Raw genomic sequence first — 25,725 nt, 5'->3', positions numbered from 1 at the left:
AGACCCTCCTGCCTCGTTAAGATCTCCCGTTTGGGAACACTTTGGCTGCACGATACAACAATTGAGGACGGAGGTTTGCCGACATTGTTCAGCAGCTGCTTCTGACAACACGTCAAACATGTGTTGCACCTTTCCTGCTTCCGGCTCCCAGACCGTAGTCGAGGAGCGCAAGGGAGACACTCCTCCAGGGCCAATGTATTCTCAAGGGCAACACCCTTCACTCTACCCGGCAGTGGGTCTCCACAGCTCCGGACTCCAGGGTAAATGACAAGTCCAGCAATTAGTTGCAAATCGTGGCTTTATTGAGATCTTGCACGCAGCCAATCCAACAAAACACTAGCCACTCCCCGCACTCCCTCACCTCGCTCACCCACACACTCACTTCACATGCTGTCACATATTAAAGAGCCACACACACACATATGCTACTCTCATAACACATGGTAACCCATTTGAAGCGTCACCACCGCATTCAAGCAGCCTCTCCTCGGCGAGTCAGGCAGGGCTAAAACAATAACAAATGTTTTTATAGCAGCAGATGTAAGTCCATATTGCATTACAAACTAGATTTTGACCCACTTCTATGGTGGAAGAACAATGAGCCCATATATCCTCTTACTGCCAAGTTAACCAGGTTGGGGGGGGGGGAATAAAAGTTAATCTGAGGCTGAGTTGACTTGAAACTGTTTAATGTTGCACTTTTTATATGTAGAAGAAAAGTTTTGTCATTTTATTTAATCTGAGCAACAACTTGAGGCAGTTTAATGTTGATTAACGTGGACCCCGACTTAAACAAGTTGAAAAACTTATTGGGGTGTTACCATTTAGTGGTCAATTGTACGGAATATGTACTGTACTGTGCAATCTACTAATAAAAGTCTCAATCAATCAATCAATCAAAAAAAGCACTTATATGTAGAAAGGTTTTGTTAGGAACCATTCTGAGCCTTATCTTATTTAGTTTTTATTTTACATATGTTGACCACATTAACCCTGGCAATGGACCCCATATGTATGTTATGCCATTGTTTACAAATTTGGTAAATAAATAACCAAAAAATTTATATTTTGTTGTTTTCTTACTGTACCAAAAATGAACCGAACAGTGACCTCTAAACCGAGGTACGTACCGAACCGAAATTTTTGTGTACCGTTACACCCCTCGAACATTGTAATATGTATATGTGCTTTGCTATGGAGTTTTTTTTCCCCACTCCAGACTGGACCCCTTAGGAGCCCAGTCTAGATTGTATTTTTTATTTATTTTACTCATCCTTCCCCAGCGTTTACCTTTTCCCCATCTTCTACGGGGCGCCTTGTGGCGACCCATCAGCGTTCCTGTTCTGTAACCCTGTACACTGTTTGTTTGTCTAATCTTGAACGGGTTTGTGCTGAAAACAAAGTTTCATTGTACTTGTGCAATGACAATAAAGACCGACCTACTTACCTACCTACCATATTTGGTCCAAATTTCACAAAGTACTTATTGAAGCTTTTAACTACTTCATTCATATTGTCATTTTTCTGTATTCAGGGTAATCCTTCTTAGTATCGTTTGTAATAATGCCATTTAGGATGCTGTCACGCCAAATTTCTCCCCCCGCCCCCATTTACTTCCGGGGTCATTTCCTCTTACGTCATTTCCTCTTACGTCATTGACAGCGATCGATAGAATCCAAATCTCCTGAAAATGGTGGTGTCACTGAATGACATTTGTCTTTATATTTCCCAGGGGACTTATGTCAAACACCAGCAGGCTTCGAAAAATTCCAGGCGGAGTGTTAGGGGAAATTTCAGGCGGCGTGTTAGGGCCGCTGCTGGGAACTTCTGTCTTCGTGGTAACGTGCAAAAAATGTTAATTAATATATAATACTGTTAAATGTCTGTACTTAAACAATGTTTGGAACAAAAAAAATTGTAAACAATAAAAAATCATTTTACATTGCAGTTTTTTGCCTCATTTTAAAGTCTTGAAGAAATACCCAAGGTTTTTCTTTATTTTTATGTTCTTATTCTAAATATAGTCATTTGTCTGACCACGGGTCATCTGACTTCACTGAGGTACATTTGTCCGATTAATACAGACGTTTTGTTAACGCTATATTATAAAAAATAAAAAAAATTAAAAAATAAAAAAGTATCCTTCCAGCGACGGGCAGTCAAAGCCGAAGTGTTATCGATCGCTGTCAATGACGTAAGAGGAAATGACGTAAGTAAGAGGAAATGACGTAAAAGGAAATGACCCCGGAAGTAAATGGGGGGGGGGGGGAGAATTTTGGCATGACAATGCCCCCTGTTGCTTCCATATTGTTTTTGTTCGGGTCTAATAATTGACTGTAAAAATTATTTCCTATGTGTTCACGGTATGCCAGTTAGCTTGTTCTTATACGTCTTGTACTTGTTTTCTGCCTCTGTAGATCTTTGTGTTATAAATGTAATGTATTCTTCTTTTTGCAAGCATTTTTCAGTCCTTTTGTCATCCATGGTTAATTGTTTTTCTTTTGCTTCTAAGATGTTCCAATGGACAATGTGGGTACATGTTAACTAGGGATGTCCCGATCCGATATTTGGATCGGATCAACTGCTCATATTTGCCAAAAATTGCGTATCGGCAAGGCATGGGAAAATGCCGATCCAGATCCAGTTTTAAAAAAACTCCGGTCCGTGTTTTCCAACGCACCGATTTAAATAATACATTCCACTTTTCTGCTGCTCCGTAATTTCCATTCCGCATTTTCCAGCACACCTTCAACACATCCACAGGTCTGTGAATTCTCACGCAGTTGCTTTTAGCTGCTGGCATTACACGACAGGCTCTTCTCACTCTTTCCTGTGTCTCCCTCGAGTCCCTCTCACAGACAGCAAGTGCACCTTCTTACACAGTGCACCTTCTTACACACGTCACATACTGTCACGTCATACGTCACATACGTATACGTCCTCCCCGAGCAGAGAGGTAGCAGCATGGCTAATGTTAGCTGTGATGCTAGCGCAGCCGTGCGAGCAACGCTCCATCTAAGGTGCTCGCCTGTGCAATTGCGCACTGTTTAAGCGTCCTCTGCGCATAGCAAATCTATGCCACGCACAAAATCAAATAAAAAAATAAGCGCATAACAATTTTCGACACACGGACACGACAGAGAAAACAGTTTTCGTCATCATTGTTCAAATATTGTGACGTCTGTCGAGACGCGTATCTCCATTCGGTGCCACACGTCCACACCATCAAAATGCCGAGGCAAAAATTTCCACATCAACACCGTATGAAAAAAGTAGGGATTTTTTAATTTGTGATTTCCTTCTCTGCATGAAAGTTTAAAAGTAGCATATATTAATGCAGTATGAAGAAGAATGTTTTAATGTACCGTAGACATGCAAGCCTTGAAAGAAAATTTTGAAAATCAAGACAACATTTCCTGCAAATGGGTGCATTTCTACCCTATATTTTAACTTTAGATTTATTCTCATAACAAACTCTTTTGGCTGTCTTTTTGACACTTACATCCGGCGCCCCCCTCCACACCCTGGATTATAAATAATGTAAATAATTCAATGTGATTATCTTGTGTGATGACTGTATTATGATGATAGTATATATCTGATAGTATGTATCTGTATCATGAATCAATTTAAGTGGACCCCGACTTAAACAAGTTGAAAAACTTATTCGGGTGTTACCATTTAGTGGTCAATTGTACGGAATATGTACTTCACTGTGCAACCTACTAATAAAAGTCTCAATCAATCAATCAAAACACATAGAATCATCATACTGCTGTGATTATATGCATCAAGTGTTCATTCAAGGCTAAGGCAAAATATCGAGATATATATTGTGTATCGCAATATGGCCTTAAAATATCGCAATATTAAAAAAAAGCCATATCGCCCAGCCCTAGTTTCAATGATGCCATTTCTGTTTGTCATGTATAATTTTGTCTATTTTGTGTTTATCCTTGAATAAACAGGTCAGTTTCTTGTTACCAACCATTGTGTATTATTCAAACTCCCCTAATTCAGCTGGCTAGTTGTTATCAAGAGTACTAAAACCCTTTTCAACATGATTCTGACAACTAAGTAGGCTAAATAACTTTAAACTTTAATACATGCTCGGATAGGCCAGTATCGGTCAGTATCGGTATTGGTCAGTATCGGTATCGGATCGGAAATGCAAAAACAATATCAGTATCGGATCGGAAGTGCAAAAACCTGGATCGGGACATCCCTAATGTTAACATCACGCTGGGTTAGCAACACTAGTATAGCTATGTGCGCTACATGCTAACACTACATTTTGCTACATGATCAAACTTACCACTCCGACGCCTGTAACTGGCTGACGGATAATTGGCGGAGCTGCATTTTAAAATGTGAAGTGAATCCTGCTTTTTGACAAAGCTGTCGTCCATTAAGTTGTGTAGTAGTAGGCTTAAATAATAACTTATTTATGAGGGATTAATGAGCAAAACATCGTAATATGTCAGGATTACAGTATATTAATATATGTACAAAATGTAACAAAATCGCTCCAGAAGGTAAAAAGTGTGGACATACTGTACATGCAAAACTATTCTATACACCTTGTAATCGAATAAATCATTGACTTTAAAAATAATAAAATAGAATAATGATAAAATAATTAAAATAATATTGGCCAAGTTTTATACATTTGGCCTTTAAACTATTTAAAGATGTGCAGCAAAGCCTGCCTTTCTTTTTTAGAAGCTGTCCATTAGGTGGGTGGGTCAGATATATTGTAGGATATTGTTTATGTTTGGCAAGTTACTTGTCTAAAAGAGATTCAGAAGAACCAACGCTTACTTTTAATTTGACCTCTTCTCCACATATTTTACTGACAAGTATCTAACAGCATAACTTTTACATGTTTACTTAGTGTTCACTTCCTGTTTGGAAAAAAGGAAAGGTAGGTGTTAAAAATATCAATAAGCAAATAATTTAAAAAAATATATACTAAATAGCATATACTGTGTTAAAAAAATAGAAATAAAATGTTTAAAATAAGGATTAAAAAAATTAACATTATCTGAAAATAATTAAAAAAAGAATCAATAAAATAAGTTGGAACTTTTTTCTATTTTATTGATTCTTTTTTTTTTTAAATAAGTTACAATAAGTTAAAAAAATTGGCCCTCGTGTGTGAATGTTGTCTGTCTATCTGTGTTGGCCCTGTGATGAGGTGGCGACTTGTCCAGGGTGTACTCCGCCTTCCGCCCGAATGCAGCTGAGATAGACTCCAGCCCCCCCCCGCGACCCCAAAATGGACAAGCGGTAGAAAATGGATGGATGAAGCTGAAACGTGAGCGTATGAGCGCCTCTACTCTCAAAAGTGAGCGAGATGATAGATTGCTATCACTTTTGGTGTTCATAAACACATATTATGGTTGTATTGATAAAAGGTGACCTTTAACGTACTTACATAAATTGTAAAAAACAACACGTCGTCTGATCTGTTAACTTTGCTAACAAGTGAAGGGATGTAACTAGAGATGTCCGATAATATCGGACTGCCGATATTATCGGCCGATAAATGCTTTGAAATGTAATATCGGAAATTATCGGTATCGGTTTCAAAAAGTAAAATGTATGACTTTTTAAAACGCCGCTGTGTACACGGACGTAGGGAGAAGTACAGAGCGCCAATAAACCTTAAAGGCAGTGCCTTTGCGTGCCGGCCCAATCACATACTGTCTTCAGCTTTTCACACACACAAGTGAATGCAGTGCATACTTGGTCAACAGCCATACAGGTCACACTGAGGGTGGCCGTATAAACAACTTTAACACTGTTACAAATATGCGCCACACTGTGAACCCACACCAAACAAGAATGACAAACACATTTCGGGAGAACATCCGCACCATAGCACAACATAAACACAACAGAACAAATACCCAAAACCCCTTGCAGCACTAACTCTTCCGGGACGCTACAATATACACCCCCCTAGCCCCCCACCTCAACCCCACCCCCCCCATCACTGCCCACCTCAACCTCCTCATGCTCTCTCAGGGAGAGCATGTTCCAAATTCCAAGCTGCTGTTTTGAGGCATGTTAAAAAAAATAATGCACTTTGTGACTTCAATAATAAATATGGCAGTGCCATGTTGGCATTTTTTTTTTTTCATAACTTGTATTGATTTATTTTGGAAAACCTTGTTACATTGTTTACTGCATCCAGCGGGGCATCACAACAAAATTAGACATAATAATGTGTTAATTCCACGACTGTATATATCGGTATCGGTTGATATCGGAATCGGTAATTAAGAGTTGGACAATATCGGCAAAAAAGCCATTATCGGACATTTCTAGATGTAACGGTTAAGTGTATTATTGATAAACCATGGTAAAACTCCCACCGGTTTTATTATTACTATTTAGTATTACAGTTTTGAATTAAAATGATCGTAAAACTGTGATCGGTAACCGCACTTCGATAAAGTTAGGGACTGATGAAGCTGCTCATTTACTGCATAAGCAAGCCAACATGCTAATGGAAGGCTAGCTAGCTAAAATGCTAACTTGAATACAAGACACATTTACGCATTTCCCAATGACAATTGTCACACCACCCCAATCTAAACCTATTTAAACACATTGCTGTTTAAGGCAACTAAGATATTCAGTTGCCAAGAAAGTATATTGTCTAATCTCTTTTTTTTTTTTTTTTTTAAATAAAACTTGGTTAAAAGATTTAAGTGTACAATCCTAGATTAATCAAACGATAAATGAAAATGAACTCGATGACTTTGCCAGCCTCGTTAATGTTGTTACGGGCTGCAAGAGTGGTCACTCTTTGCATAGGTCTCAGCAGCTGCAGGCATTTGTACTACATGCTAATTATAACCACTGACGGTTAGTATTATCTCATTCAATTTTAATTATCGAAAAACCGTGATTGATAACCACACATTCATAAAAATCCGTCAGATAAAGGCAGTTCAAAAGTTAAAAACAGTCCATTTTGGTCACAACACCTTTATTTAGCCATTTTATTTACTTATTTGATTGATTAGAACTTAAGTGCAAAATTGTTGCTACCAGACAAGAGTGTATTTTATTTTTTATTATTTGTTTTATTTAACTTGGATATTTAAATGCTTAAAGTCCAATGACAATGTTAAAATATGCGAGAAATACAAGTTTATTGCATTTGAAAGGGTACACTTGCATTATTATCATGTATTATTATTGCCGCAATGGTTAATTTGGTCTCCAAATTATGTTGACACTAGAGATGTCCGCTAATATCGGCCTGCCGATATTAATGGCCGATAAATGCTTTAAAATGTAATATCGGAAATTATCGGTACCGGTATGTTTTTGTTTTTTATCGGTATCAGGTTTTTAAAAAAAAAATTAAATCAACATAAAAAACACAAGATACACTTACAATTAGTGCACCAACCCAAAAAACCTCCCTCCCCCATTTACACTCATTCACACAAAATGGTTGTTTCTTTCTGTTATTAATATTCTGGTTCCTACATTATATATCAATATATATCAACACAGTCTGCAAGGGATACAGTCCGTAAGCACACATGATTGTGCGTGCTGCTGGTCCACTAAAAGTACTAACCTTTAACAGTTAATTTGACTCATTTTCATTAATTACTAGTTTCTATGTAACTGTTTTTATATTGTTTTACTTTCTTTTTTATTCAAGAAAATGTTTTTAATTTATTTATCTTATTTAATTAATTTTTTTTAAAAAGACATTATCTTCACCATACCTGGTTGTCCAAATTAGGCATAATAATGTGTTAATTCCACGACTGTATATATCGGTATCGGTTGATATCAGTATCGGTTGATATCGGTAATTAAGAGTTGGACAATATCGAAATATCGGCAAAAAGCCATTATCGGACATCCCTAGTTGACACCAATATCGTTTATCAGCAATAATTTGTAGGTTAACATATCGTCGAGCAAAAATTCTTATCAACCCAGGCTTATACAGGTCGTTCACCTATGGCACAGGTGTCAAACTCAAGACCCAGGGGCCAGATCTGGCCCGCCATACTATTTTAGGTGGCCCGCGAACACATAGAATTAATATGCGTCAATAAAGTACCTTATTGTTTCCTACTAAATGTATTTGTCTTTTTTTTCCAATTTTGACAGAAAAAAAATACATGTACTGCATGAAATTGCATACATTGTTGAACTTTAAAAGTGTCCAATAATGCAACAAATATATTATCATACAATTAAATACTCAAATATCTGCTTGACTTATGATTTCAAAGCAAGTCCATGAAATTGTACACTGTTTATAATGGCAAAAAACATTTATGGTGGTTTTTACAGCATATTACTGTAAATTTAAAAAATAATCACTGTTTTTTTAGAGTAAAAATCTGTTGACTGAGCTGCCAGTTTTTTTTAATCATAAAATCGGTGGTGATGGTTTTTACGGTGTACTACTGTAGATTGAAAAAACGGTACCACGTTTTACGGTAAAAAACTGACAGCTCAGTTGCCAAAATTAAAAGGTAAAGTTTTCCATGTATATGCTGTGAAAAAACACTGCACCATATTTTCCGCACTGAAAATAATTTTTACTCAAAACTCGACAGTGCGCCTCATAACCCGTTGCGCCTAATGTCCGGAATAATTCAGGTTTTGCTTACCGACCTCGAAGCAATTCTATTTGGTACGTGGTGTAATGATAAGTGTGGCCAGTAGATGGCAGTCAAACATAAGAGATACGTGTAGACTGCACTAAGATGGCAAAATGACTCAAGTAAACACCAACATTTTATATGTTCCATTGAAAATATAGAACATTACACACGGCGCTCAAATATCTATCAAAATGTTTTAGTACGACTTTGGTAAGCTATGAAGCCGCACCGCTTGATGTGCTTCAACATACTAGTATTATGGTGTGTGTATAAGGTAAGACATTATCTGCCGTTTTGTTTCGCAATATTATGCAAAAGCAACTTTTCTTACCTTCTGATCTGTATTTGGGATCTGCATAAATCCTGAAAAATTGCGCGAGTCCGCCTTTGTAGTCGCTGCCGACGCCGTAGTCGCTAAGTTTCTTTTTCTCTATCTTCTTGTTATGGGACATTCATCCTCCACTGTTGCCATTTCTAATATAAAGTAGTGTCAAGTTCTTACTTGTATCTGTCAGTAAACTCACCACGAAAGCGCTAAAACATACCGGTGTAGTGAGTTTAATTATTCACCCAAGGAACTTTAGTTATTAGACTTCCGGTCGGTTGGATTTTCACGGGACACATGTTTCCGGATGAGGAGATGCTGCTCCGTTATTGATTGAAGTAAAGTCTGAATGTCATTAAAACAGTTAGCGCCATCTTTTGACACTTCTTCCACACCCGTCCTTGCACGCTACACCGCTACAACAAAGATGACGGGGGAGAAGAAGGGGGAGAAGAAGGGGGGGGGGGGGGGGGGGGGTTAGCGGGGGGTGTATATTGTAGTGCCCCGGAAGAGTTAGTGCTGCAGGGGGTTCTGGGTATTTGTTCTGTTGTGTTTATGTTGTGTTACGGTGCGGATGTTCTCCCGAAATGTGTTTGTCATTCTTGTTTGGTGTGGGTTCACAGTGTGGCGCATATTTGTAACAGTGTTAAAGTTGTTTATACAGCCACCCTCAGTGTGACATGTATGGCTGTTGACCAAGTATGCTTTGCATTCACTTGTGTGTGTGAAAAGCCGTAGATGTTATGTGACTGGGCCGGCACGCAAAGGCAGTGCCTTTAAGGTTGATTGGCGCTCTGGACCTCCCCCTACGTCCGTGTACACAGCGGCGTTTTAAAAAGTCATAAATTTCACTTTTTAAAACCGATACCGATAACTTTGAAACCGATAATTTCCGATATCACATTTTAAAGCATTTATCAGTTCGGATCGGTATTATTGGACATCCCTACTCTAAATAGAAAACAAATAAGATTGTTTTTACAATCGATGTTTATATATATGATGGCATGTGCACATGATTGCAAAAATATATATATATATATATATATATATATATATATATATATATATATATATATATATATATTTTTTAAAAACAAAGCTTTCAGTGTGTTTTGTTTGACCACATTCAACAATGTTGTCGGAATTTTGGTCACCAATAACCGTGATATGATATTTTCGTATCATTACTTCCTGTGTGCATCTGTCGGCCCTCATCCTTGTTTTGGAAGGCGAAACAAATCCAAAGAAAAAGACAAACCGAGCTTAAGGAACTGAGTTACAGTGAGGGTTGCTATGTTATTTTCTCCCCCCTCAAAACTGTCTTTTTCCTTAAGAATTGGACGACCTCTGGTGCATTTGACTTGAAAGCTTCTGGAGTGCCCATGTGTGTGTTTGTGCATGTGTGTGCTGAAAGCTGCAGGTGCACTTCCCCCTTGCTCGCTCTGTGGGCCTATGCCATGCGTATCAAACTCTGGCCCGCGGGCCAAATTTGGCCCGCCGTGTAATTTCATTTGGCCCTTGAGGCAATATCAAATTAACATTAGAGCTGGCCCGCCAGTATTATACATATATATATATGCCTCTGTAACACCGCTAATACTCATACTTGCCAACCCTCCCGATTTTCCCGGGAGATTCCCCAATTTCAGTGCCCCTCCCGAAAATCTCCCGGGGCAACCATTCTCCTAATTTCCACCCGGACAACATTATTGGGGACGTGTCTTAAAGGCACTGCCTTCAACGTCCTCTACAACATGTCGCCACGTCCGCTTTTCCTCCATACAATCCGCGTGCCGGCCCAGTCACTTACTATATGCGGCTTTTACACACACACAAGTGAATGCCATGCATACTTGGTCAACAGCCATACAGGTCACACTGAGGGTGGCCGTATAAACAACTTTAACACTGTTACAAATATGCGCCACACTGTGGACCCACACCAAACAAGAATGACAAATACATTTCGGGAGAACATCCGCACTGTAGGGCAGCACGGTGGAAGAGGGGTTAGTGCGTTTGCCTCACAATACGAAGGTCCTGACTAGTCGTGAGTTCAATAACGGCCTAGGGATCTTTCTGTGTGGAGTTTGCATGTTCTCCCCGTGACTGCGTGGGTTCCCTCCGGGTACACCGGCTTCCTCCCACCTCCAAAGACATGCACCTGGGGATAGGATGATTGGCAACACTAAATTGGCCCTAGTGTGTGAATGTGAGTGTGAATGTTGTCTGTCTATCTGTGTTAGCCCTGCGATGAGGTTGCGACTTGTCCAGGGTGTACCCCGCCTTCCGCCCGATTGTAGCTGTGATAGGCTCCAGCTCCCCCCGCGACCCCGAAGGGAATAAGCGGTAGAAAATGGATGGATGGATCCGCACCATAACACAACATAAACACAACAGAACAAATACCCAGAACCCCTTGCAGCACTAACTCTTCCGGGACGCTACAATATACACCCCCCCGCTACCACTAAACCCCGCCCCCGTCCACCAAGTTAATGTTGATATTTACCTCAGAAGGCTGCAAATAGAAAAGAGGCATTCAATTTTTTTATTTACATTTTATTTAATATACCATTGATGTTTTTTCGTTCGTTTTTTGAAAGTTGATTTTGCACTATTAAGTTATATAAGCGTTGCTTGTTCCATATTCAGTGTTAAAGCAAATCAGTATAGCAAACTGAGCAATAATTAACGTTTTATTCATGCACTTTCTCTTGCTACTTCAAGACTCATTCATTATTGTTATTTTATTTTCAAATGTATTATTAGCCTGCGGAAAAAGTTTATTTTGATATTTACCTCAGAAGCATTACATTTTTATTAATATGTTATTTGATATGCCATTGATATTTTTGAATTATTATTATTTGAAACTCGATTTTGCATGTCACTATAAAGTTATATAAGCCTTGCTTGTTCAATATTCAATGCAAAACTTGTTTGGGTCCCTATTACAAGGTTAATTTGTTCAACCTTACCTTTGTCCAGTTTTACATTTTGGCCCACTCTGTATTTGAGTTTGACACCCCTGGCCTATGCTATTACGTGCAGATGGCGCTAGAGAGGCACGCCATTATGTAAGCCCCCATCACAGAATGGCGCCTCCTATTGAGTCAGCCTCTACAATATGTCTGCAGTGGAGGAGGAAGAGGAGGATGGGCTCCGGAGGGGGTGGGGGTGGGGGGGTGAGGATGGACTCGGGGGTGAGGAAGGGTGGGTTTGCTGAGGATGAGGGGAGGAGGAGGACAGGGAGCGAGAGAGGCGGAAGGGAGGGGGGATGGGGGAGGTCGGACAGACTAGCTTAAAAGGAAAAGAGGGAGGGAGGGAGGAACGGGTGAGAGAAACAGGGGAGGGGGGGAGCAGGAGGAAATAAACGCCAAGGAGAGAGGCTGCTGAGTGGGAAGGAAGGAAGAAAGGCACCTCCATGGAGGGCCTGCAAACACCACCATAGTGACCCCCCGTCTAGTCGGCTCCTGCAAAAGGCTTTGTGACAACACTAAAACCCCATTAAAGTTTGGGATGAACTCTGGATGACACCTGTGTAGTGTTTACACCAATTACCAGGTAGAAGAAGAAGAAGGAGGCATGTTTTTGGATGATGACAGGAGTGACACCTCCCACTTTTAGTTGTTTTATTTTGGAGGGGGGTGGGGGTGGGGGGGTGACACCCGCCTCCTGTCACCTGGCAACTAGAAAGCAAGTCAAATTAATCATGTACATAATACATTTAAGAATCATGTCAAGAAAAAGAAATGACCAAACGTGTTTTTATAAATACACTCAAGAGAGATGAGAGATGCTTTGTTATTGACAAAAAGAGTAGGCTAGGCTACGTTAGCAGCTAACGACGCCGGGCTCTCAAACCGCACCAGCTCGTTTACTTTGAACGGCGTGTCCGATAATGGGCGCTTGTGTTTAGCTAGCTCGGTAACATTAGCAGCTAACTATCACATACAAGTTTTACCTGCTCTCACAGCCACGGTCTGAAGGCGACGGAGCGGCTCTTCCACTGCTGCGACTGCCCCCGGCTTGGTGGATGATATCCGGACAGGTGAGTTGCGGCTCCGGAGACAAGAGAGCCGCCGTCCGTCGGTGGACGCTCCAACTCCCGGTCGCCTTCGCACTCCTCCTCCGGTCAGCAAACAGCAACACACACGCTTGTGTGACGGATTAAATATCCATTTTGCTTTCACACTCGGCGCTGGAAGGCAATCATATTTCACCTGGTTTGTAATAAACTAGCACGAATGTGGCGATATCAATAAAGACACGCTTTCCTTGCCCCATTCTTCTCTTGACAGACAATACACATCCAGCCCAGAAAGTGCCCCCATCCAAAATGGCGGAAAAAGAAGAGCGGAAGTGACGTAACGTTTGATTATTTGCCTACAGCGGTGCCTCATTGTCATCTTTATTTCCGTTTACAATTCACTATTGCGCTCTCAGAAATTCCCCATCACACAAAGTGGGTATTTGACCAAAAAGGGGTATCTTTTGCGTACATAAATGTTGGAATGTGAGGGGTAAACAAACAAAATGAACTGCAGTTGCGCCCCACGGCCAACCGAGGGCGCCCTGTTATGGGCTAAAGTGTAACGCATGCGCACACGCGTGTTCATGCAATTCACCTTTGTTTTTTTTAAAGCGTGAATTTTACTTTAATAATTGTGTTGTTAAACTTTTTTTTTTATACAAACCTTTATTTATAAATTTCAATATTTACAAACAGTTGAAAATAAAATGGTAAATGGTAGAGATGTCCGATATTATCGGCCGATAAATGATTTAAAATGTAATATCGGAAATTGTCTGCATCGGTTTTGTTATCGGTATCGTTTTTTTTTTGTGTTTTTTACATTTTTTTATTAAATCAACATAAAAAAACACAAGACACACTTACAATCAGGGGCGCCGAAAAGGGGGGGTAAAGGAGACGGATTCTAGGGGCCCGTGATGGAGGGGGGCCCAGAGAGGCCCCTAATGATGATGAAATTATAATACAGAAAAATAATGACACTAAGTTATTAACTAACATATAATCACATATGTTTTATTTTCCATGTCCTGGTAACAATACCTTTATTTGTTTTGGAAGCATCAACCCCTGCCGGGGCCGGGGCCGGGGCCGGGGCCGGGGCCGGGGCCGCCCCCCCTCTATTTATGTAAAATGGTTCAGTCCGACTGGATCAGCTGCATTATTGTATGTAAAATAGCATCAAAAAATGTTGCCGCTGTGTTGGGGGCCCTGTAAAGATTCTTTTCATGGGGCCCAAAATCCCTAGCGGCACCCCTGCTTACAATTAGTGCACCAACCCCAAAAAACCTCCCTCCCCCCATTACACTCATTCACACAAAAGGGTTGTTTCTTTCTGTTATTAATATTCTGGTTCCTACATTATATATCAATATATATCAATACAGTCTACAGGGATACAGTCCGTAAGCACACATGATTGTGCGTGCTGCTGGTCCACTAATAGTACTAACCTTGGCTTTAACAGTTAATTTGACTCATTTTCATTAATTACTAGTTTCTATGTAATCGTTTTTATATTGTTTTACTTTCTTTTTTATTCAAGAAAATGTTTTAAATTTATTTATCTTATTTTATTATTATTTTTTTAAAGGACCTTATCTTCACCATACCTGGTTGTCCAAATTAGGCATAATAATGTGTTAATTCCCCTCCAATTTAGGCATAATAATGTGTTAATTCCACGACTGTATATATCGGTATCGGTTGATATCGGTATTGGTAATTAAGAATTGGACAATATCGGATATCGGCAAAAAGCCATTATCGGACATCCCTAGTTGTTAGAGGTAGAGAGTGTTTTAATGTAGAGTTCTAAATCTTTTTTAAAGGCACAAAAAACAGGTCGGGTATTGAGAAACTTACATTTATGAATATAAAACTTAGCCAATTCCTTTTCAAATTGTTTTTCCATACAGTGTAAATCCAAATAGCACCTCTTTAAAACAAATATGAATATTGTCCAGGATGAAGCGACAGATGCCCTGCCATAGTGATCGAGTGCTTTCACAAGCAATTCACCTTTGGTGAAACGTAGTTCATATTATAATGACAATAACCACAATTAACATGTTATCATTTAAAAATAATAAATACTGATTTTAATCTATAAGAATAACAACACAATGGTAAACTGATGTTTTGGAAGATTGATTGTATTTAAAAAATATACATGATTGCTTTGCTGAAGAAAAGTCAACTGTTAATATTACATACATCAGGAATCACAAGAGATCTGGCTTTGAATCTACGCGGACTTTGCATGTTCTCATTTTGCTCTGTGGATTTTCTTCTACCTACCCAAAAATGTGGTTTGTAAATACAGTATGTGTGCTGTGACTGGCTGGTGACCAGTCCAGGGTCTGCTGGGATAGGCTCCAGCCCAGCTTGACCCTAACGACAAGCGCTCTAAAAACGTACAGTATAGTACAAACCATGATGATGTACCTACAACGATGAACATATAATCTATTTAGTGCCAACGTGATAGCAATACGGTATTGCAGAGTCAGCAGTATGCACGATACTACCTACAGTATACCACATGAGGGATTATGTGGTGGCGAAGAGCGTGAGCAGTCCTTTCACGAACGACACAATCTCGTTCCCTCCTAGCTTGGACTCGCCGTAGACGCGATCTACGAAGGAGATGGGAACCTAAAAAGAAGAATTTAATTAAAAAAACAAAAGGCAAAATACATTTTTCATAGAGAATAATTCATTTTTGGGAGACGATATTAGGCTACCGCCAGGGACGTGCACATGATTATAGAGGGGCAGGGGCTCAAAGTCAGAAAAGGGCAGGACATTTTTTTTTGGTCCTTTACACAATATGGAAATTAATGTAAAATTAAATTTGCTAATAGGAAGCTGTGTGTCCTTTGTAGGTAAAAGTGATTGCAGTAATGCACTCTTTTTGAAAGTGTTCCATCGCACCATGCTTGTTAAGTGGGCCTCTGAGTTTGCATGCTCTTGCATTTTTTCAAGCCCTTTTCTCCAGTTGTTTAACCCAGCCACTCTCCAAGCAGACTTGCTGTTACTTTTCTTCATTAAGAAAAAGACGACAGCTGAAGCAGAACATGCCATCCTTGTCTGGTGAGTATTCCAACCACGGCCTAGTGTTATACCAGTTTCTTTGAAATGATCGTCCATCTGCATTTTTGGGACATCTAAGTAAAAGGTTGACATGGTCCTCTATCAACACACATTTTGACATAGCTGGCATTACATTTTAGATCAAAAGCTTGTTGGTGGGCAGGATCTGTAGGATACTTTAACAGTGCAATATTTGATAAGACCTCTTCTCCTACATTTCTTGTAGCTCCTTCAACTTCCCCCTCATCTATGGCTTCCTCTGCAGTAGTATCATCTGCCTCCCTTCCTGTGGATTCTTCCTCCCCAACATTTACCGGGATTTCTATGGCTTCCTCTGTGTCAGGAGTTGCATCTAAAGCCTCTTTTCTCTCAGGTGTTGCTTCTACACTCTCCTCCTCCTCTCTCTCAGGTGTTGCTTCTAAGGTCTCTGCCTCTCTCTCAGGTGTGACACTTTCTGAGGTCTGTAGTCTTTCTTGAATTCTGGTGCTAGTACTTGGTTTTAGCCATGCATTAAGAGGTCTGCTACCCTTAGCTGCTTCCTGGCGCTCCTTCTCCTTCCTTTTCTGTATCCTTTCTTTTTTTGGCATTGTGCTGCAGGCATAATCAACATGAATCAAGTTTAAATACAGATGGTAATATTCCTAACAGATAACCTATATCTTATACCCCCAGAATGCCGAAATAATAATAATAATTATTAATAATAATAATAATAATAATTATTATTATTATTATCATTATTGGTTGACAAGGCTCTGCAGCATCGCGTGGACATCGGGGGCGGTACCTCTGGATTGGCAGACCGGGGTGGTGGTTCCTCTCTTTAAGAAGGGGAACCAGAGGATGTGCTCTAACTATCGTGGGATCACACTCCTCAGCCTTCCCGGTAAGGTCTATTCAGGTGTACTGGAGAGGAGGCTACGCCGGGTAGTCGAACCTCGGATTCAGGAGGAACAGTGTGGTTTTCGTCCTGGTCGTGGAACTGTGGACCAGCTCTATACTCTCTGCAGGGTCCTTGAGGGTGCATGGGAGTTTACCCAACCAGTCTACATGTGTTTTGTGGACTTGGAGAAGGCATTCGACCGTGTCCCTCGGGAAGTCCTGTGGGGAGTGCTCAGAGAGTATGGGGTATCGGACTGTCTGATTGTGGCAGTCCGCTCCCTGTATGCTCAGTGCCAGAGCTTGGTCCGCATTGCCGGCAGTAAGTCGGACACGTTTCCAGTGAGGGTTGGACTCCGCCAAGGCTGCCCTTTGTCACCGATTCTGTTCAGAACTTTTATGGACAGAATTTCTAGGCGCAGTCAAGGCGTTGAGGGGATCTGGTTTGGTGGCTGCAGGATTAGGTCTCTGCTTTTTGCAGATGATGTGGTCCTGATGGCTTCATCTGGCCAGGATCTTCAGCTCTCACTGGATCGGTTCGCAGCTGAGTGTGAAGCGACTGGGATGAGAATCAGCACCTCCAAGTCCGAGTCCATGGTTCTCGCCCGGAAAAGGGTGGAGTGCCATCTCCGGGTTGGGGAGGAGATCTTGCCCCAAGTGGAGGAGTTCAAGTACCTCGGAGTCTTGTTCACGAGTGAGGGAAGAGTGGATCGTGAGATCGACAGGCGGATCGGTGCGGCGTCTTCAGTAATGCGGACGCTGTATCGATCCGTTGTGGTGAAGAAGGAGCTGAGCCGGAAGGCAAAGCTCTCAATTTACCGGTCGATCTACGTTCCCATCCTCACCTATGGTCATGAGCTTTGGGTTATGACCGAAAGGACAGAGATCACGGGTACAAGCGGCCGAAATGAGTTTCCTCCGCCGGGTGGCGGGGCTCTCCCTTAGAGATAGGGTGAGAAGCTCTGCCATCCGGGGGGAGCTCAAAGTAAAGCCGCTGCTCCTCCACATCGAGAGGAGCCAGATGAGGTGGTTCGGGCATCTGGTCAGGATGCCACCCGAACGCCTCCCTAGGGAGGTGTTTAGGGCACGTCCGACCGGTAGGAGGCCGCGGGGAAGACCCAGGACACGTTGGGAAGACTATGTCTCCCGGCTGGCCTGGGAACGCCTCGGGGTCCCACAGGAAGAGCTGAACGAAGTGGCTGGGGAGAGGGAAGTCTGGGCTTCCCTGCTTAGGCTGCTGCCCCCGCGACCCGACCTCGGATAAGCGGAAGAAGATGGATGGATGGATGGATTATCATTATTATTATTATTATTATCATTAGTATCATTATTATTATTTTGTTAACCCACACAGTAATAGCAAAGTCACAATAAACTTTATATCTAAACCTCTACTGTGAGAGAAATGTGATCCGCCGTAAACACAGTGCATTTTATTTTGAAAATTAACCCGGTGTTTTATTTTGTATTTTGTACACTACTTCTTGTCCCGCACGATCCGCTCTGCTCTGTGCGGAATCGATGTGCCGTGCTCAATTGATGCGCCGTGCTCCGACGTCCGGCAAAAACAGAAGCTGACACATTGAATAATAGAATAATACAGCGTTTTTCCTGAAATATTACCCATATTAGATGCTGAATAAGTGGACGGCGACTAGACCCTAACTCACAGGTTCAAGTTGCTCCACTGTCACGTCTCCTCAGGGGCGCAGTTGGCTCTCTCTCCTCTCACTTACTCACTCACTCGCCCTCTCTCTCTCTCTCTCTGGCGGAAGCGACAGGCTCAAACAACCCGGTATTACAAGAAAACGTGGAGTTTTTGTACCGCTGTTTTTTTACATCCCTGACAGGAATTTATTAATGTTGTTTAAAGAAAACAAAAAAACAAAAAAAAAAACAAAAAAAAAAACACACACACACAGGCAGAGGGCACTTATTAAGACGAGGCAAAAAAGGGCAGGGGCTCAAGCACCCATAGGGCCCTATGTGTGCACGTGCCTGGCTACCGCATTATAAGGCGCACTGCCGATGAGCGGGTCTATTCAACTCTCTAATAACTAAAGTTCCATGGGTGAATTATGTAAACCCACTACACTGGTAGTTTTTAGTGCTTCCATAGCGAGATATGGGTTGTACTTGTATAGCGCTTTTCTATACTTTTCTGTACTCAAAGATATAAGTTAGAACTTTACGCTACTTTATATTAGAAATGACAACAGCAGAGGGTGAATGCCTCATAACAAGAAGACAGTAAAAAAGAAGAATGTTATCGATTACGGCAGTGGTTCTCAAATGGGGGTACGCGTACCCCTGGGGGTACTTGCAGATATGCCAAGGGGTACGTGAGATTTTTTTTTAAATATTCTAAAAATAGCAACAATTCAAAAATCCTTTATAAATATATGTATTGAATAATACTTCCAACAAAATAAATGTTTAGAATTAAGTTCATGAATCCAGATGGATCTCTATTACAATCCCCAAAGAGGGCACTTTAAGTTGATGATTACTTCTATGTGTAGAAATCTTTATTTATAATTTAATCACTTGTTTATTTTTCAACAAGTTTTTAGTTATATCTTTTTTTCCAAATAGTTCAAGAAAGACCACGACAAATGAGCAATATTTTGCACTGTTATACAATTTAATACATCAGAAACTGATGACATAGTGCTGTATTTTACTTCTTTATCTCTTTTTTTCAACCAAAAATGCTTTGCTCTGATTAGGGGGTACTTGAATTAAAAAAATGTTCACAGGGGGTACATCACTGAAAAAAGGTTGAGAACCACTGGACTACGGTATCGTCACGGATTACAGTGGCGGACGTGCGCAAATTTTCAGGACTTATGCAGATTGGTTTTGCATAATATTGTGAAACAAAACGGCAGATAATACGTCTGCTAATGGGTGCCATGTTGCGGTCCTCATGTTGGTGCCTGCTTGCGGAAAGCAAACATCCTAATCTACGGTTTGACTCCCTCGAATGGCCTTGACGCTGTGAACAACAGGAGCAGGCTGTTCTGGAAACACCCCCGAGGACTCATCAATGATGGACGCTTTTGACCTCCCTCTCTCCCTCCTCAACGACACCTGGAGTCGAACCTTTGCTTGCATGCAGATCGGCCTCAGTCTATGAACATTACATCATCACACCCAAGACAATGGGCACATACACCGCTTGTTTCCCCTCGGGGTGATGGACGGCTGGCAGCGCTTCATAGCAGCAGTCGACCTCCAGGGCCCCAACTCCCCGCCCCTCTGTTGCGAGTTGTCGTGATTAAATGTAACGTGTTTATGTGTGCATGGCATGGAGGTTTATTCCCACTCCGGACTAGGTCCCCTTGGGAGCCCAGTCTACATTGTATTTTTTTACTCATCTTCTTCCCCAGCCTTTGACCTTTTTCTAATCTTTTACGGGGCGCCTTTGGCGACCCATCAGCGTTCCTGTTCTGTAACCCTGTACACTGTTTGTTTGTCTAATCTTGAACGGGTTTGTGCTGAAAACATAGTTTCGTTACACAAAACCCGTTTCCATATGAGTTGGGAAATTGTGTTAGATGTAAATATAAACGGAATACAATGATTTGCGAATCCTTTTCAACCCATATTCAATTGAATGCACTACAAAGACAAGATATTTGATGTTCAAACTCATAAACTTTTTTTTTTTGTTGCAAATAATAATTAACTTAGAATTTCATGGCTGCAACACATGCCAAAGTAGTTGGGAAAGGGCATGTTCACCACTGTGTTACATGGCCTTTCCTTTTAACAACACTCAGTAAACGTTTGGGAACTGAGGAGACACATTTTTTAAGCTTCTCAGGTGGAATTCTTTCCCATTCTTGCTTGATGTACAGCTTAAGTTGTTCAACAGTCCGGGGGTCTCCGTTGTGCTATTTTAGGCTTCATAATGCGCCACACATTTTCAATGGGAGACAGGTCTGGACTACAGGCAGGCCAGTCTAGTACCCGCACTCTTTTACTACGAAGCCACGTTGATGTAACACGTGGCTTGGCATTGTCTTGTTGAAATAAGCAGGGGCGTCCATGGTAACGTTGCTTGGATGGCAACATATGTTGCTCCAAAACCTGTATGTACCTTTCAGCATTAATGGCGCCTTCACAGATGTGTAAGTTACCCATGTCTTGGGCACTAATACACCCCCATACCATCACAGATGCTGGCTTTTCAACTTTGCACCTATAACAATCCGGATGGTTCTTTTCCTCTTTGGTCTGGAGGACACAACGTCCACAGTTTCCAAAAACAATTTGAAATGTGGACTCGTCAGACCACAGAACACTTTTCCACTTTGTATCAGTCCATCTTAGATGAGCTTAGGCCCAGCGAAGCCGACTGCGTTTCTGGGTGTTGTTGATAAACAGCTTTCGCCTTGCATAGGATAGTTTTAACTTGCACTTACAGATGTAGTGACCAACTGTAGTTACTGACAGTGGGTTTCTGAAGTGTTCCTGAGCCCATGTGGTGATATCATTTATACACTGATTTCGCTCGTTGATGCAGTACAGCCTGAGGGATCGAAGGTCACGGGCTTAGCTGCTTACGTGCAGTGATTTCTCCAGATTCTCTGAACCCTTTGATGATATTACGGACCGTAGATGGTGAAATCCCTAAATTCCTTGCAATTGCTGGTTGAGAAAGGTTTTTCTTAAACTGTTCAACAATTTTCTCACGCATTTGTTGACAAAGTGGTGACCCTCGCCCCATCCTTGTTTGTGAATGACTGAGCATTTCATGGAATCTACTTTTATACCCAATCATGGCACCCACCTGGTCCCAATTTGCCTGTTCACCTGTGGGATGTTCCAAATAAGTGTTTGATGAGCATTCCTCAACTTTATCAGTATTTATTGCCACCTTTCCCAACTTCTTTGTCACGTGTTGCTGGCATCAAATTCTAAAGTTAATGATTATTTGCAAAAAAAAAAAAAGGTTTATCAGTTTGAACATCAAAAAAGGTGTATTTGTAGCATATTCAATTGAATATGGGTTGAAAATGATTTGCAAATCATTGTATTCCGTTTATATTTACATCTAACACAATTTCCCAACTCATATGGAAACGGGGTTTGTACTTGTGCAATGACAATAAAGTCCTATCCTATTCTATTATACGCACACCATAGTAATACTTGTATCTCTGGCTACGGTAGCCGTAAATGGGTCGACGATCCATCAAGCGATGCGGCTTCAGTTGTACTATAACATTTTGACATATTTTTGAGCGCCGTGTGTAATGTTCTATATTTTCAATGGAACATTTAACGTTTTGGTGTTGTTTACTGGTGTCATATTGCAGTTTACACGTATCTCTTATGTGTGACAGCCATCTACTGGTCACACTTATCATTACACTATGTACCAAATAAAATTGCTTCAAGGTCGGTAAGCACAACCAGAATTATTGCGTACATTAGGCGTCATTATAAGGCGCACTTTCGATTTTTGAGAAAATGAAAGGATTTTAAGTACGCCTGATAGTCCGAAAAAAATGGTAATCCAAGTTTAAATACAGGATTTAATTCAGTACTTTTCAAATAGTGTGGAGGGTCACTGGAGAGCGCGATGCCAGTACTGCAGTATCATGCTTCTAAAAGCTGTGCACTCTAAAATAGCCAATAATTATCATTTCTTCATTTTCATTAAAGAACAAAAATCAGCACAAACTGTTTTGTTTTGTAGGTTAAAGTGTTTTCTATATTGTGTTCTAAGGTTGCTGATCCATTTGAATATTATTATAATTTAATTTTTCAGTATCAAATGGTTCAAATATGTCCAAAAAAATGCTCGTAGTTTAAATAAGGATTTTTAAATTTTATTTCAGGCAAATTGATGGACTTTAAATATTTTCTGTTACAAACTAAAAACCAATGTTTACAAAGTAATAAATATATAATAATATAAGATAACATAAGATAATATAAAGTAAATATTATTTGTTGAATGTTTATCCCAGGGGTGCTCACACTTTTTCTGCAGGCGAGCTACTTTTCAATTGATCAAGTCGTGGGGATCTACCTCATTCATATATATAATTTATATTTACTTATTTATGAAATATATGTTTTTGTTAATAAGTTAAATGTGTTTAATGATAATGCAAGCATAATTAACACATAGTTAATATTGTTAATAAATTAAAGGTGTTTAATGATCATACAAGAATGTTTAATACATATAGTTAATATTGTTAATAAATTAAAGGTGTTTAATGATAATACAAGTATGTTTAATACATATAGTTAATATTGTTAACAAGTTAAAGGTGTTTAAAGATAATGCAAGCATGCTTAATACATATACGGTAGTTAATATTGTTAACAAGTTAAAGGTGTTTAATGATAATACAAGCATGTTTAACACATATAGTTAATATTGTTAATAAGTTAAAGGTGTTTAAAGATAATGCAAGCATGTTTAACACATATAGTTAACATTGTTAACAAGTTAAGGTATTTAAAGATAATACAGGCATGTTTAACACATATAGATTCCTTTCTTTCATGAAGACAAGAATATAAGTTGGTGTATTACCTGATTCTGATGACTTGCATTGATTGGAATCAGACAGTGGTGCTAAAAACGTCCGCATTTTCGAATGGAGGAGAAAAAAGTCCTCCTTTCTGTCCAATACCACATGAAAGTGGTTGGTTTTTGGCATCTTATTTGTCCAGCTTCCGTACTCCTTTGTATACACTTTACAAGAAATACATTGTCGGCAAACTCCGTAGCTTGCTAGCTTGTGCACGCCAGCTTTCTGAGACTCTTGTTTTGTTAGCGCAACTGTGCAGTCGGTCTTTGGAGTTTTGACGACAGGTACGGCGCCAGAGTCTGTTGAAATAAAGTGTTTCTCGCCTTCCAGTCGGTAATTTGAATGAGCTGGCAGCAGCCAGCGTCATCTCAGAAGACCCTCGGGTGCCGTGAATGCCAATCAAGTGACGAAAGTGACGTCATAGTGAAGATTTATGATCGCTCATTTTTAGGACTAATTTTTTAATGCCTGGCTGGTGATCGACTGACACACCCTCCGAGATCGACCGGTAGCTCGCGATCGACGTAATGAGCACCCCTGGTTTATCCATACTACTTTCTTTTTTATTTTATTTAATGTTAATAAGGATACAATGTTATAAACAGGTGAACTTATAAGAATTATATAGAGAAATTATACTATTTATAGACGTGGCTGCGAGTGTGTGTGTGTGTGTGTGTGTGTGTGTGTGTTTTCTTTATACTGTGGGGCGCAACAGGAAATAACAAAAATATGACATTTTATTCAATTAGAACTTGATTTATCAAAATAAATATTACATTTTACCTCCAGTTTGTTAACAATATGGCAGAAACATATGAAGTTGACATAATGACAGGACTATTCTTTTACACTAAAATATGACGTTTATCCAACATTAAATTCCCATTTTACACCAGATAAAAAAACTTTTTAAAATTTCAAATCCAACACAAGGTTAAGTGGTTCCAACCTTTATAAATATGACATAAAATACTGTTGTTTTTAAAGTTAGATTCATCCTATGTTTTATATATTTTAAACTTGAACCAAAAATAGGTTTCTTTTTCATGAGCTGCATTTCTTGTTAATACTTTTTCAAAATTGCATACATAGAAAATAGAACTGTAAGTATTACTACTTCTAGATACGTATTAAGGCTGTTTACATGGCAACCAATGTCTTCTATGAAGCCACACAATCAAATAAACGTATCATGCAGAAGTATCAACTAAATTGGCTGCTTTGGGTGCTTACAGTGTGTGTGTGTGTGTGTGTGTGCGCGCGTGTGTGTGTGTGTGTCACCTCTCCAATGGTGTAGTTGAGCTGTCTGGCTCGGACAATCATCTCCATTTGAAAGACGTAACCTTTGGACACGCAGCGTTCAACCAGACTCTCCAGGACGTCCTTCTTGTACAGTCTGACAGACGTGCAAAACAACAACACAAGATATTCTCAAATACTGCAATAATGCCAAAGATGACAATAAATCCCAAATCATATGGCACAGGTGTCAAAGCCTGGAAATAATATGCGTATGTTTTCTCAATGTATTCGTTCTTTCCATTTTGGCAGAAAAAAAGACATGTACTGCATGCAATTTCATATATTTTAAACTTTATTATTATCTAGGAATGCAATAAATATGACATCATACATTCCAAAAAAAACAACTTAAATATCTGCCTGAAGTTACGATATAAAACAATCTATTGATCAAATTGTACACTGTTAAAATTGTCAGCTCAGTCGCCAGAATTTTACTGTAAAAAAACAGTGGTATACCAGTATTACAGTTTTTAATATGCTATAAAACCCCCCATAAATTTAAGGTTAAATTCTGTTAACTAAGCTGCCAGTTTTTTTGTTTTACCGTAAAATCTAAACATTTTTTTAAGGTGCAGGTAAAAAATATATGTAAATGCAGAGGCAATTGTGTACCATATTTTACAGACTATAAGTATTTTCCAATGCTTTGTATGCTGCGGCTTATAATACGGTGTGGCTGATTTATGGATTTTTTTTCCGCTAATGGCCATAGTGTTTTGTATTCAACACATAGTTGTCATAATACACCGACAGAGACACTGAAAAGGTGTTATTGTTTGGGCACAGGTGTAAAACTTAAGGCCCGGGGGCCAAATCTGGCCCAACACACCATTTTATGTGGCCCGCGAAAGCCTGGAAATAATA

The 25,725-nt window shown here is 40.1% G+C and overlaps 2 protein-coding genes across 2 annotated transcripts in view; both read right to left on the bottom strand.

Moving 5' to 3' along the window:
• Positions 1–13,324, bottom strand: part of adnpb (activity-dependent neuroprotector homeobox b) — a 29,638-nt gene extending 16,314 nt beyond the window's left edge. Inside the window, exon 1 of the mRNA XM_061924700.1 lies at positions 12,950–13,324. The gene's annotated coding sequence lies outside the window, so the exon portion shown is untranslated. The remainder of the gene's footprint in view (positions 1–12,949) is intronic.
• A 1,834-nt stretch (positions 13,325–15,158) lies between these two features.
• Positions 15,159–25,725, bottom strand: part of dpm1 (dolichyl-phosphate mannosyltransferase subunit 1, catalytic) — a 29,152-nt gene continuing 18,585 nt past the window's right edge. The window contains exons 8-9 of the mRNA XM_061924686.1: positions 24,838–24,952; positions 15,159–15,676 (exon numbers count right to left, since the gene is read on the bottom strand). Of these exons, the coding sequence (XP_061780670.1) occupies positions 15,572–15,676; positions 24,838–24,952 (220 nt within the window). The 3' untranslated portion in view covers positions 15,159–15,571. The remainder of the gene's footprint in view (positions 15,677–24,837; positions 24,953–25,725) is intronic.

The sequence above is a fragment of the Nerophis lumbriciformis genome, linkage group LG01 (assembly GCF_033978685.3).
Source record: "Nerophis lumbriciformis linkage group LG01, RoL_Nlum_v2.1, whole genome shotgun sequence".
NCBI lineage: Eukaryota > Metazoa > Chordata > Actinopteri > Syngnathiformes > Syngnathidae > Nerophis > Nerophis lumbriciformis.
Note: the sequence above shows the minus strand (reverse complement) of the source record. Positions and strands in the feature narration are given on the sequence as shown.